Genomic DNA, 13,647 nt, shown 5'->3' on the forward strand with positions numbered 1-13,647 from the left:
GGCTTGTTTTGGGTGGAGTTTTTTTCTTTGCTGGAATGTTATTTTCTTCTCATAGTAACAAACAGACGAGTTGGGAAAAAAAGCAAAATGCTCGAGGAGCCTTTGAGGCCTAAATTAATTTTTTAAACCTATATTTATACAAGAAGAGTTGGTGTGTTATAGAAAGGCTTATTTTCAGCTACAAGAAGTGCCTCTAAACATTCTCCTGTTTCTTTGCTGTGTTTTGTCCTGAGAAGCTGTGACTGCCCCATCCCTGGAAGTGTGCAAGGCCAGGTTGGAGAAGGATAATCTGGGACAGTGGAAGATGTCCCTGCCCACTGCAGGGGTGGCACTGAATGTGTTTTAAGGTCCCTTCTATCCCAAACCATTCCATGGTTATAAATCCAAGGCATCCTTTAGTACCCCAGCATGGATTATCTCTGACCCACTCACCTGGATAACCTGGAAAAGTCTTAGAGCCATTTTCCTTTAAATCCCTGATTTTCCAGTGAGGTTATGCTGGTCAGAAGAGCTTCCAAATTGCGTGTTCACACTTAGAAATAAATCTGTTTTCCAGAGTGGCAGAATGGGTGGAAGTTCCTTTCTGCTTCCTGGAAACTAATTTGGAGTAGTTGTGCTTTGCAAGGGAAAGGTCTGTGAGAGTTCACATTTAGTGGGACAGGGGGAAAGTTGGCCAGAAATGTCTGGAGGCTGGGAGCTGCTGCTCAGGGCTGTGGAATACTGTAAGGTCATGATGGCAATGGGTGTTTAATCCTCCTCTTCCTCCAGGCAGTTCCACTGGCTGAGCAGGGGGCTGTAGGGCCTTTGAGTCTGGAATCTTTATCTTGGGGTAAAAATAGCCCAGTCTGGGGCTATGACCAATATATTGTGTCTGTTTCAGACTTGAAATAAAGGGTAAAATGCAGAGGGGGAGGCTGGGTTGGATTTGCACTTCGTTTATTGTCTTTTGTGAGGCCACGTAAACAGATTCCTGAGCCATTGTTGTTGGGTCATTCACAAATCCAGTTGTGAGGGGGGTTAATAATTCCTTACTGCGGGAATAAAATAAGGTGAGGAATAGGGGCCAAGCTCCTTAAACTGTACTTGCATGTGGGTTTCTGATTCTAGGAAGAGTGGAATTCTCTTTTTCCTGGGAATGCCATGCCCAGCCCCACGAGCATATTCGGATTAGTCCCTTTACAGGAGGTGTGGCCACCGCAGAGAAAATCACCACTTACTGCAGCAAAGCAAACAAAAGGGGAAAACATTACCCAGATTGACTCCTAATTCTCTGTGGTGTCTGTTCAGTGTGGAACATGCCCCGACAGATGCCAATCCCTGCTTATATTTGGGATTTCTCTGCTTCCTGCCTGATGAAGAGCAGCCAGATAACAGCAGAGAGGAGGGAAGGCATCTCCTGGTGATTCTGAGTGACTCCTGGTGCTCTTGAAGAGCTCATTGACCTAGACCCAAGCTCTCAGCACTTCCTTAATCCACCTTGTCCATGTTCCTGTGCCCTGGGATGTCACCTGGAGCTGTCCTGGGTTTCCCTCAGCCACCTCATCCAGATGAAGTCATTCCAGTTCTGTTCTTTTTTTCCTCCTGACTGAACCATCTGTGTAGTCTCCTCTACATCCTCAAAAACACAAAAAGCTCCATCCTTTCCAGCTTCCTCTGGGAGTCTCCAAACCCTGCAGTGAGCTGAGCAGGAGCTGCTCCTGGCTGTGAGGTGTGTGTGTTCATGGGGCAGTTTGTCCTGTTAGAAAATGAAATTGTGGGAACTCCAGGGATGTCTCTGAGGAATGAAGAGTCCCCAGTGAGCCTTGTGAGCACCTTCAGCCTGAGAGATGCATGGATCCATGGCATTTCTGTTCTGGATTCAGGGTCCTCAGTGTGAGGCAGTGCTGAATCTTCTTAACCTGTGTAGTTCCCAGGTCTTGTTTGATTGGAGAGATGTGAAATGAGCTAAGCTGGATGCAAAATGGGCAACTTCAAATGCTCCAAAATAGAGTTGCCTTCTAATATTTAATCCTGTCTGTGTTCATAAATTGAATAATCTCCCTGACCCTAATCCCATTTTGGAATCTGCTGCCTTCCTGCCTCTGAATCACTGTTTCTGTGTTTTCAGGGGGTTTGGCTTTAGGGCTGATCCTTTTGGGGGTGTCCCTGCTCCCTTTCCTGGGCTGTTCCTTGTACTCCTGGCTGGGGCTTTGCTGTTCCAAGGAATGGAGGTTGTGCAAACAGAGGGACGCAAACAGGGCAGGGAGCAGGGAAAACTTTGCTCTGACTCTCCTTGCAATAACTGATGTAACACCTTGGAATTTGATTTTATATGGGAAGAGGAACTGTTGGTGACATAATCCAGGAACACCTGAGGTGGCACAGCTGAAACAGGTGGGTTTTTTTTGAATGGTATCTAGCAATGTGTCTCTCAGATAATGAGAAAAACTGTAAAAAATAAAGATTTTGGGAGGGGGGTGTCCAAGCTAATGGATTTTTCATATTCCTGTTCACTCCCCCACCCCTGTTTATTTTTGATTTAGGTGTTGTGCCACATCACACGTAACACTTTTTAAACCAGCACTTCATTTGGGCAGGTGAATAATAAACTCTTTATTTATTTGGTTCCAAGTGATTGTTTGAACTGTGATGTAGGAAGAGATGTAAACCACAAGGTGTGTTTCACACCCCCACTGTGCTGCTCCTGTGGCTTGAGTAGAGAGAAGAGGTATTTGGGGAGATTTGGAAGCAAAAATCAAATGGCTTGTGAAGAAGGGGCTGGACATTGGGAAGGTTCCACCAGGAAAATGGCTTTTGGCCTCAGCCTGTGTTACCTGAGACAGGTATCCCAAATTTTTGTTATTTTTGCTCCAAATAGGATTCACTTCTACCCTTTCCCTCTGCCAGGAGTTGTGTGAATGGCTTGGGTGACAATGGGAATGCTGGCCCTGGGAAACTTGATTTTGCAGAATCCCAGGATATTTTGGATTGGAAGGCCCTTAAAGCTCATGCAGTTCCACCCTGCACCGGGAGCACAGGCAGATAATAAGGAAAAAGGGGAGGGTTTTAAACTACAAGAGCAGAGATTTTAGGAGGCTGTGAGGGTGGGGAGACCCTGGCACAGATTTCCAGAGCAGCTGTGGCTGCCCCTGGATCCCCGGCAGTGCCCAGGGCCAGGCTGGAGCACCCTGGGACAGTGGGAGGTGTCCCTGCCACGGCAGGGGTGGCACTGGATGGGATTTAAGGCTCCTTCTGACCCAAACCATTCCGTGATTCAGTGTCTGGCTCCAGTGAGGGTTTCCCTGGTGGGTTCTGGGGATGAACAGCACAGAGGTCCCCTGGCTGGTTTCACTGGGGAGCTGCCGGTTGGAGCATTTTGGGGACGTTTTGGGGAGCCCAGGTGGCCCTGGGGACAGGGGCTGTGCCCATCCTGCATCGCTGCCTGCGTGGCAGGAAAGGGACTCGGGGCTGGCACCCACGGGCACGTCCCATTTCTTTTGGCCACCATCATTAATTGGGGCCTGCATTACACTGCAGTAATTACTGTTTTCGCTGCCTGCCTGGCTGGGAGCTTCCTTTGAGTCACACCATTGGGAAAGTCAGCCCTGGGAGGGTTTTACCCTCCCTGATCCAGGGTGAAACCTGGATCTGCACAGCCCTGAGGAGGGGCCAGTCCCCCTGTGCCTGGGCTTTGTGCATCCCTGCCTGATCCCACAGTTTTCCTCTGGGACAAACTCCCCCCGTGCACTTCACACCTCAGCTCAGGCAGATTTTTTTTTTTATTATTAAGATTATTATTTAAGACATCATCATTTGACTTTTATTTCCAAATATTTATGCCAATGATCCTAGCATCTTCTTACATAATAGCTGGATACAAACCCAGCAGTGAATAAAACACCTTATTACCAATAATAATAATAATAATAATAATAATAATGATAATATTACCAGTAAAAATAACAGAATTGCAGGTGTTGGGGAGGGAACTATAATTTATCAAAGCAGCTTATTTGAATTGTGATGAGCCTCAGAGAGGCTGGCTTAGCCTGGCTAAGTCTTTGGTTTAGGCTGAAAATACTGAACCATCTTAGTGTTTGGGTTTTGTTGTTTTTTTGTTTTAATCCATTCTAAGTTTATTTGTAGTAAATTGTCACCCTGCTAAAATGAGCTTCTAAAAAGATAAAAATACATAGTGGTAGTGGGTGTTTGATGGCCATGGGTTGTCCTGGGAAAGTCAGGAAGTCTTTGTCTTATTTATACTCTTCCTTTTTGGCTCTGGATGTTGTTCTTAAGGGCAGTGCTGTATATTTAAAACCTTGGTAGGTGCGTGTGAGAAAGCAGCAGCGTTTTCCATCAGAAATCTCTGCTGGGTCACCAATCCTCGGGTGTCACCTGTGGGTTGCTGAGGTTCCTGCTGGGTTTGGAGCAGCCCTGGCAGCAGGAATGGGGTTGGTGCTGCCCAGACCTCACCCCTGTGTTCCCGCTGATGTTGGCGGGGGGGGGGGGGATGTTTTCATCATTCAGCTCCAGGTACAGCTCGTGGGCAATCAAAGCTGATTAACTGCGAGCTGCTGCCTCCCTTGAGCTGTCCCCAGGCTGCTCCAGGTCCTGCCAGGGCCACCCGGGAGGAGCCGCTCGGATGCAGCCGGTGCCCGTCGGGTAACTCGGGGCTGGGGGGGGTGGGCTGGAATTGTGATTTCAGCTGAGCACAGGGAGGGTTTGGGGAAGGTTTGGGGTGGTTGGTTTGGGGAGAACTGTCTGGCAGGCAGGACTGGGGGAGGAGGACAAAACAGGTGAATAAAAAAAGGCTGAATATGCCTGTTTGGTACCTGGCAGCAGGTTCTGGAGGGGTTTCCTTTCAGTGGGATACAGACACGTGGCAGCTGAAATGGGAGTTGTAAAATCAGTGGGGTTTTGGTGTCTCACCTGTGCCTGTGAAGTTTTCCTTTCTGGAGGCAGCAGCGTGACCTTGTCCCTTTGCCTATCCATCACTGAGGGATTTCCCTCCAGGGCAGTTCCTGCACCGAGGGATGTGCAGCAGGAGGAGCTTCATCCTGGGCTCCATTCCTGTAGGGTTTGACTGAGATCTGGATCATTGCTGGTTCAAGAAAACCTCTACAAAGGCTCTTTATTTAATGTGTCCCAAGTACAGGCTGGGCTCAGGTAGCTCCTCCATCCCAGCAGGAATTTAAACTTCCCCGAGGAAGCAGCGATGCGACAGTGCCCATCCAGTCCCCTCCCTATCCAGCTATTTTTAGGAATATTAAGCCTGTAATAAGCCTTTTTGGTCAGGATCTATTTCTGTTTGTCCTGCTTAGTCAGGATTTTGCCTGAGCAGAGCTCTGGTTGGGAGCCAGAGGGGCAAGCATGGCCAGGGCAGGAGTTCCCATCCCTTCTGATCCTGGAACATCCTAATGGCCACAGCAGAGCTTGTGACAGCCTGGCCTCATCCAGTAGCCAGCCATTTCCTTGGAGACTTCATGCAGATTAAAGTGGATGGGTTTTGAAAGAAAATTCCCTGTGTAACTACAGGCTGGAGGGAAAATTCCCTCTGTCAGAGCTGCTTGTGGATGTAAACAACTTCATTCTTTGGATGGTGTCCTCTGAGGAGCCCTTGGATTTTGCTGTCACTTCACTGTGACTTATCTCTGCAGTGTAATATTTTCTTTGCCTCCAGGAAGGCAGCTCAGCCTGTTCCAGCTGCTGCTTCCCAAAATCTTGTCCTGGGAAGGGAACTGATGTCTCTCATGTCTCTGTTATTTGAGCCTTGTCACAGTGGTGGAATTTTATCCCCAAATGAGCAGAACTCAAGGCAGGGTATTGTAAGAAGTCGTCTCAAAGCTTCACTGTGCTTTTCTATAGGAAATGCAGAGTGAATTCCACATTTTTCCTGTTGTTTTGTGGTTTGTGCTCAGCTTTTTTCGCTAGATGGGTGTTGTGGGTGAGGTTTGCTGTGAGTCTTGTGTCAGTGACTGTACTGGGCTTGTTCATCTCCATGTGGACCATAACAGATAAAATTGGTACAGATTCTGCCAGAAATCCTGGAATTTGGGCTGAAAGCCAGCAGCCTTACAGCTGGAGAAACCTCCCAGTACAGCTCAGGATTTAAACTCTGAACAAATGCAGACACTCAACACAGAGCCTTCAGAACAGAAGAGACTTTAGGAGCTCAGAAGGTTCCTCTCCACAGTGTCTTGGTACAGACTGGGTGGGCTGTAAACTCCAAAATATTCAAGCTATGGATGTAATCCTTAATTTCTGTTGATTCCCCACCTTTGCCAACCTAAAACCAGTTTCCAGAGCGCATTATTTGTTCTCTAATAATTAATAATTGCAGCCTGTTTTCTGGCTTGGTTTGAATTGCTTAATTTCCTGTGGTTCTGTGCAGTTGTGGAGGGTCTGGCCAGCATTTCCTCATGGATCATGGCTCACAGAACCCTGGAATATCCTGAGTTAGAAGGGACCCAAGAGGGCAGTGAGCTCCAGGTCTCACAGCAGCTGCAGTTTCATCCTCAGCCCACCATTACCTGCAAGTCTGTCATCTCACACAGTTTCTGTCCAACAAATAAACAAGTTGGAGTAGTTTAAAACAAGAATATTTATTAATATTTCATAGATTATGGTTGTAAATTCTGCACTGTTTCTTTGGTATGAGCTTTGCTTAGCACAGACACGTGCAGCAGGACGCTGGTTGTGTTTCTGGGATTGTTTCTGGATTTTATTTCCTGCCCACCTCTGAAAGTGTCTCTTGGTTGGCTTTTGTACAGAAATGTCCAGTACTCTTCCCATCCCCCCCGGTGTCTCCCTTGGTGTCCTTCCCCTCTCTGTGGTGCCCTTGATGTTGAGTTGGTGCTTCCCAGGCAGCCTCAGGCTCTCCAGAGGTGCCAGATTCAGATTCTTTTTCCCTGGTGTGAACATCAAGGGTAATTTTGTCTCTTGCTGTCACAGGTACCTCTTCTAACCTTGCAGCCACTAATTCCCTAAAGCTCTGAATTATCTTCATCCCTTTTTCCCCCATCGAGCTTTGAATTTTCTGCTTTAAAATGTTTGGGTTCAAGCTGGCATCGTGTTGGCTTTGGCTGCTGAAATTCCATCAGGAATTCCAGGGGCAGGGTAAGGAGCATGGCTTCAAACTGATAAAGCAGGGCTGGATTGGATGGTGGGGGAAAATTCCTCCCTGTGAGGATGCTGAGGCCCTGGAATGGGCTTTGCAGAGAGGATGTGGACTCACCATCCCTGGAAGTCAGTCACAATAGTCTGGGATGGTCTAGAATATTCTAGATGTCCAGGCTTTCAAAATGCTTCAAGGCATAAAAACTAAATACCCCAAGTTTGCACCTCCTAACATCTCTTTTATCTTCTTTAATACCAGGAGTTGTCCAGTAGAAGAAATTATCCTGGACAGGACATAAAAAAACCACACTTTTCCTGTAGGTAAATTTTCAGTTCTGTACCAAACACAGAATCCTCCACCAAGGAGCAACTTTGCTGCTGTGTGAAGCCACAGGAAATATTGGGAAGGGATTCCTCCCTGGAGGTGGGGAGGGGCTGGGATGGAATTCCCAGGGAAGCTGTGGCTGATCAATCATGAGCACCCTGGGATGTTGGGAGGTGTCCCTGCCCATGACTGGGGTGGCACTGGATGAGATTTAAGGTCCAACCCAAACCAGCCTGAAACTCTATGGAATTAAGGAAGTTTATGAAAACAGATGGGCAAAAAGCAGAGCTGTCACAGCCCCACACTCAGCATAACGTGCAATTGTCCATTTCCTTTAAAAACTCTTCCTTTACCCTCCAGAATACCCAAAATGTGGCAAACTGGCTCCATTCCCAGCAGTCCACACGTGGGGCTGGTTCCCACACGTCCCCAATCCCAGGGCAGGACACAGAGCAGCTGCTCAGGCCTTGGTGACATCAGGACTCTGTCCCCCTGAGCTGGGACACCCGTGTGCCACCCACCCAGGCAGGGTGGCATTGTCTTGAGTGTCCCTGCACAAGGAATGTGCCCAGAGCAGCAACTGGGGCAGGTGTGGGTGAACAGCTCAGCCCAGGCTGCTGCTACTGCAGCTCCAACAGAGAAAGCACAGCCTGGTGTCATCACTGCAGCTCAGCTGGGGTGCTGGGCCATGGAGCAGGCTCCCAAATCCTGCCTCATGGAATCACAGAGGGCTTTGGGTGGGAAGGGACCGTAAATGTTACCCAGTGCCACCCCTGCTATGGGAAGGGACACCTCCCAACATCCCAGGGTGCTCCAAGCCCCATCCAACCTGGCCTTGGACACTTCCAGGGATTGATCAGCCACAGCTTCCCTGGGAATTCCATCCCAGCCCCTCCCCACCTCCAGGGAGGAATCCCTTCCCAATATTTCCTGTGGCTTCACACAGCAGCAAAGTTGCTCCTTGGTGGAGGATTCTGTGTTTGGTACAGAACTGAAAATTTACCTACAGGAAAAGTGTGGGTTTTTTTGTGTCCTGTCCAGGATAATTTCTTCTACTGGACAACTCCTGGTATTAAAGAAGATAAAAGAGATGTTAGGAGGTGCAAACTTGGGGTATTTAGTTTTTATGCCTTGAAGCATTTTGAAAGCCTGGACATCTAGAATAGCCTCTGACATTTTTTCAGAGCTTTATTTTAGTATGGACTTGCCAGAAGGTCCCCATGTCCATGGTATACTTAGCTGTACGTGTTGCCATGACTTAGCAAAATCCCAATTCCAGCCTGTTTTCACCCAGCCTCTGCCATCTGAGCCTCAGGCTTTGAAGGAAGGCTGGATAAAATGGGTCTGGAGATGCATCCTGGCTCTTTCCAGCATTCCAGGGGAGGGGTAATTCCAGAGCCACGGTTCTCCCATGGAGCCCATCTTGCCTGGGCCCCGTCACGGTTTAAGTCCAAGGACTATTTTTAGCAAGACAAAAAAACAAACATTCCTTTGGATTAGTGCTGGTCAAAGGGAAACTCCTGCAGAAACCAGTCTGGGGATGGGATTTGTGCTGGGACTGAGGTGAGATTTTCCTGCTGAGGGATTTGATGGGCAGAGTTCCCTGTGATCAGGCACAGGAGGCTCCTGGCTGCTTCTGGAATCTTTGTGTTAACCCTTCCTGCCCTTGTTCTGCTCTGGTTCTTTTTGGAAGTCTGCTCCTGCTCTCTGATTGATCCTTTAATTTCTCTGATCCTGCTTTTAGGAGGAGAGCCTGGATTCAAGGTCTGGGCAGTGGTGGGAAGGGTTTGGATCTGCCTGTGTGCTCCTGTAACTGGGGGGGGGAGGAATCACCTCTGGTTTTCCCATGAATAATTCCTCTGCATTCCTCCTCCATTAGAGCTCCCTCCATGATTTCCTCGATCTCCTAATCAATCAACTAATCAATTTAATTAGCTGGTCCTGTCCCAGAATGTGCAGGTGCTGCTCTCCCAGCCTTGGGAATGTCTGTCCCCACCCACTGTGGCTCCGGAGTCACCTGGAGATGTGAGGCAAGAGCCTTTGGAGCTGTGTGAGTTGGGAATGGCAAAGCCTCAATTTAATTAGCAGCAAATTGAGCTGAGGGCTGCTGGTCTGGTTTCTGCTCAGGACTTGTGATATTCCTGGTGTGAAGTGCTAAAGGATCTGTGAGGGGAGCAACACTTCTGCTGGCTGACATTTTGGGAAGGAAGTTTGAGAGTTCCCACTTCAGCACCGTGCTCTGGCAAATGGGGATAATCCAAAAGCAAACTGGGATTTGGGAGAACAGCGTGTGACTCTAAAATCCTGAGGTTTAGTGTTCTCTGGGGGTGATGATGTTCCTCAATTCCCAGTTTTCCATCACCAGCTGCAGCATTGGAAGGACCATTTAGTGGCAGCACACTGGATTTTCACACTGGATTTCATGTTAAGTTGTGATGGGATTGGATCCATGCTCAGGGACAGGATATTTGGGATGTGGTGAATCCATGCTCAGGGACAGGATATTTAGGATGTGGTGAATCCATGCTCAGGGACAGGATATTTGGGAGGTACTGGATTTTCCTCATGGCAAGACAATACCAAATCTTAGAACTGTTTTTATTTAGATTCCTCTCAAGAGCCTTTTGAGGCTTTGCTCTCTGTTTTCCTTGGGACTCCTTGGAAAAGAGAAGTTTCTCTTGTTCTTGGAGTGTCTGAGATGCTTCTACCTGGTCTCAAAGTCCATTCCAGGTGCATCAGGTGATGTCCATGGATTTGGAAGGATACCAGAACCAGCTCTGGCCTTGTTGCCTTGGAAGAACACAGAGCTTTCCCAGCATTATTCCTCCTCCTGGTGCAGCACCAAAGAACTCGGCTCCCTTTAAACCATTCTTGGTGGTTTAAAAATCAATCCTGTTTGTCCCAGAGCTCCTGAGAACTGGGAGAATGTTCTGGGCTCTGCAAGACTTTGTTTCTCTGTTCACTAGCACCTTTTCCATCACAGAAACCAACCCTGCTGCACCTGCACCTTCCATCTCTGGTGGATACTTGGGCTGCTGGACTCCTCTTCCTCTCCCCTCCATCCAGACCAGATGCTTGGTCTGTAAAACCTCCCAGTTTTGCTGTTGCTGTGCCTTGGTGCACCCCCCAAAGTGCTGAGGGAGCCTCCCCAGCCAGAGCCAGCTCACAACCACGTCCTGATGATCATTTACTTCACTGCAATAGCTGCAAATCTCAGTTCATGTTTAATCTCTCAATCCACAGAGCATCCTTGCACCGTGTTTGAAGATATTTTGATGTAATGCTCCATCCAGCTGTGATCCAGTGCAGGAGTTGGCACAGAGTTTATCTGTTTGTAGTTTACTGCTCCAGATAGTTGGAAACAGCCTTGTTAACCAACCACTTCTTCCCTAGGCCTTGTTCCCTTGACATGTGGCTAAATTGTGCCATTTTTTGTGTTTGCAGATGTTCTCAAACAACGATGAAGCTGCGATCAACAAAAAACTGCCCAAAGAGCTGCTGCTTCGGTGAGTCCTCCCTGGACACCGGTGGGTTGTTATTTGCATCCAGGATTTTGCTGCTCTGCTCCCAAATCATGAGCTTGGATCAAGTCACTCATAAATCCAGACCCAAACAGAGGCAGGGCAAAGGTCTGTCAGCAGTTTATGCTAAATGGGATTAAGTTTTGGGTTTTTAAGTGATTTGCTGGTTGTCTGGTGAATGGAGGAACTTTAAATCGGGTCCTTAATGAGAGTGAGAATCCTCTCATTAATCCTCCTGGTGAGGATGAGCTGATGTGGAGAACAGGATTCTGCTTCTCTGAGGGCTTGAGTTTTAAAGCAAAAGTGAATCCCTCTGCTTCAGTTACACTCCAATGGACTTTGTCCTGTCCCTTGTCAATAGGAGCCAGATGTTCAGCTCCTGGCAGGATGGCAAGCACCAAACAGATCAGGCTCCGTGGATTGTTAGGGCTCAGAAGTCCTTTAAGGTCTCTCTGGATAGTTCTGCCCTCTCCTGCTGTCCCTGTGGGAAGCAGAGGGGAGTGTGTGGGTGGTTGTCCCTCATTTTGGGCTCTGGAAGTAGAGCTGAGTTTGTCAGTGCTTTGAGCTCAGGTGTTGGATTGGAAATGAGGAAAGCAGAGGCAGGTGGAAGCTTGAATTATTAACAGCAGCAATGTTCTTACACTGCAAGAAACTGGTTCTGTCAACACTCAGTGACAGTGAAGTCTGGGGAGGGGAGTGTGACCCAGGGAAGTGCTGCTGGCTCACCTCTGGAATGAAAAGAACAGGGAAAAGGCATGAGTAGCTCTCATTTTCAGTGCCCTGCATCTTCTGGAAGCCTCCTGTTTCCTACCTGATTCCATTGGTATTTCCTACCTGATTCAGTTGCTGTTTCCCACCTGATCCTGTTTCTTTTATTCCAGTGTTCCTCACCCCAGAGCACAGTGTGTTGCTGTTAGAGCCCTCGCTGCTGCCACGGTGGATATTTGGGATTGGGGCCTGAGACACAGGAAATGATTGTCCATGGGTTTGGAGATCCCTATATGAAACCAGAATCCAGGACCAGGGAACAAGGGGCACCTGTGGGAGGAGCAGGATGGAGTCACAACCTCCACAGGAGGAGTTTGCACAGGGCTTTGCAGCTGCTGTGCTTGTCCTGAGCCACGGCTGGGAAGTGAAGCAGCAAAAAGAGTGGCAAAAATCTGTCTTTCTGGATTTCCTGAGATGATTTTCTCATGGGAGCAGATGCAGCAAAGCTGGGGTTTGTCCCTGTGTAGAGGTAACAGGACAGGGGTAGGTTGGGGACAGGTTGTGAAAAGCCCTGGTGGGTGAGGCAGGGAGTTGTGTGGCACTGGGAATGTGGGGAACAGGGTAGGGAGAAAAAGGTTGGGTGATGGAATGTAAAAGGGATTTTTACATGGATTTCAGGGGAAGGAGGAGTGTGAGGGCATCCTCACAGGGAGCAGAACCTTGCTGGAGCCAGGGTGAGGATTATGGTAGATGGAAGTGGAATGATCCTGAGTGGAGCCAGAGGCTGAGACTTGGCTCATTGCTGTGCTTTGAAGGTACAGCCACCTCCAAAGGCTGCTGTTCTCCTCTTTCACACCCTCCTCCTCTTTATTTTGCCTAAGTGCAGCTTTCACTCCACACACAGGGGACCCCAAAGCTGTCTGAGAGTGCCTGGAGTAGGGACAGGACTTCACAGAGCAGTGCCCAAACACACCAGCCTTTGTCCTGCACACAGTGACACCCATTTACAGGAGATTCCCACAGAAAACCCATCCAAGCTTCTCTGTCAAAGGCTGCACTGTCTGTGCACAGTAATTAATTTTTGCAGTATGCTAACAGTGAATTCCAGCTCTCCAAACCATTACTTATGAGCTTTAAACATTTATCAACTCCTGAATTCCCCTCAGTTCCACCCAGTCCTGAGCAATTCCCTGCTCAGCAGCAGGTTGGGATGATCAGGGACAGCAGGACACAGACATTTCCACAGGGCAGGAGTGTGGGAGCTCAGCCACACTGGGGCTTGTCCTGATGCAGTTCCCTGATCCATGCAGAACCTTTCTTCCTTCCTTCCACAAATCCTCCAGTTGTTCAGCAGCGTTCATGGAATCATGGAATGGTTTGGGTTGGGACAGATTTTAGAGCTCATCCATGGCAGGGATGCCCACTGTCCCAGCTTCATCCAAGCCCTGTCCAGCCTGTCCTTGGGCACTGTCAGGGATGCAGGGGCAGCCCCAGCAGCTGGTGACCAATCCATGTCCTGGCACTGCTCCAGCTTTGTCCCCTGCCAGCTGAGAGCCTGGAGGGGACACTTCTGGAGGTGCTGTACCTTCACACACACAACAGTGAGCCAAAGCAGCAAAAAAAACCAGAATTCCCTCCACTGCCCCCTCCTCCCTTGGCTGCCCCAGCTCCTCCCAGGGCAGTGTCTGCCTCGGTGACTCCCAGTGCTGAATCCATGGTCCCTGTTAGCTCCAGCTGTGGCTGTGTCCCCACAGGGACAGCCTGTCCCCGTTTCCCTGCATTTATTTCCACTGCTGCTGGAAAGGTGCTTTCCTTCCCTGAGGCTCCCTGCCAGTCCCCGGCCCCAAACCTGCATTTCCCCTGGCAGAGGAGTTCTCTGCTGCCCTCCTGAAGGAGGTGGCACTGCCAGTGTGACCTGGGGCTGCTGCACAGCTCCTGCTTGGCCTGGAGCAGCATCAGGCTGCAGGAATTCAGCTCCTCCTGCTGGGTCACGGGCAG

At 49.0% G+C, this 13,647-nt stretch overlaps 1 protein-coding gene across 1 annotated transcript in view; it reads left to right on the forward strand.

Moving 5' to 3' along the window:
- Positions 1-13,647, forward strand: part of FBXL20 (F-box and leucine rich repeat protein 20) — a 36,132-nt gene that overhangs the window by 832 nt on the left and 21,653 nt on the right. The window contains 1 exon segment of the mRNA XM_062508292.1: positions 10,865-10,926. Within this exon segment, the coding sequence (XP_062364276.1) occupies positions 10,865-10,926 (62 nt within the window).

This window comes from Cinclus cinclus, chromosome 24, assembly GCF_963662255.1.
Source record: "Cinclus cinclus chromosome 24, bCinCin1.1, whole genome shotgun sequence".
NCBI lineage: Eukaryota > Metazoa > Chordata > Aves > Passeriformes > Cinclidae > Cinclus > Cinclus cinclus.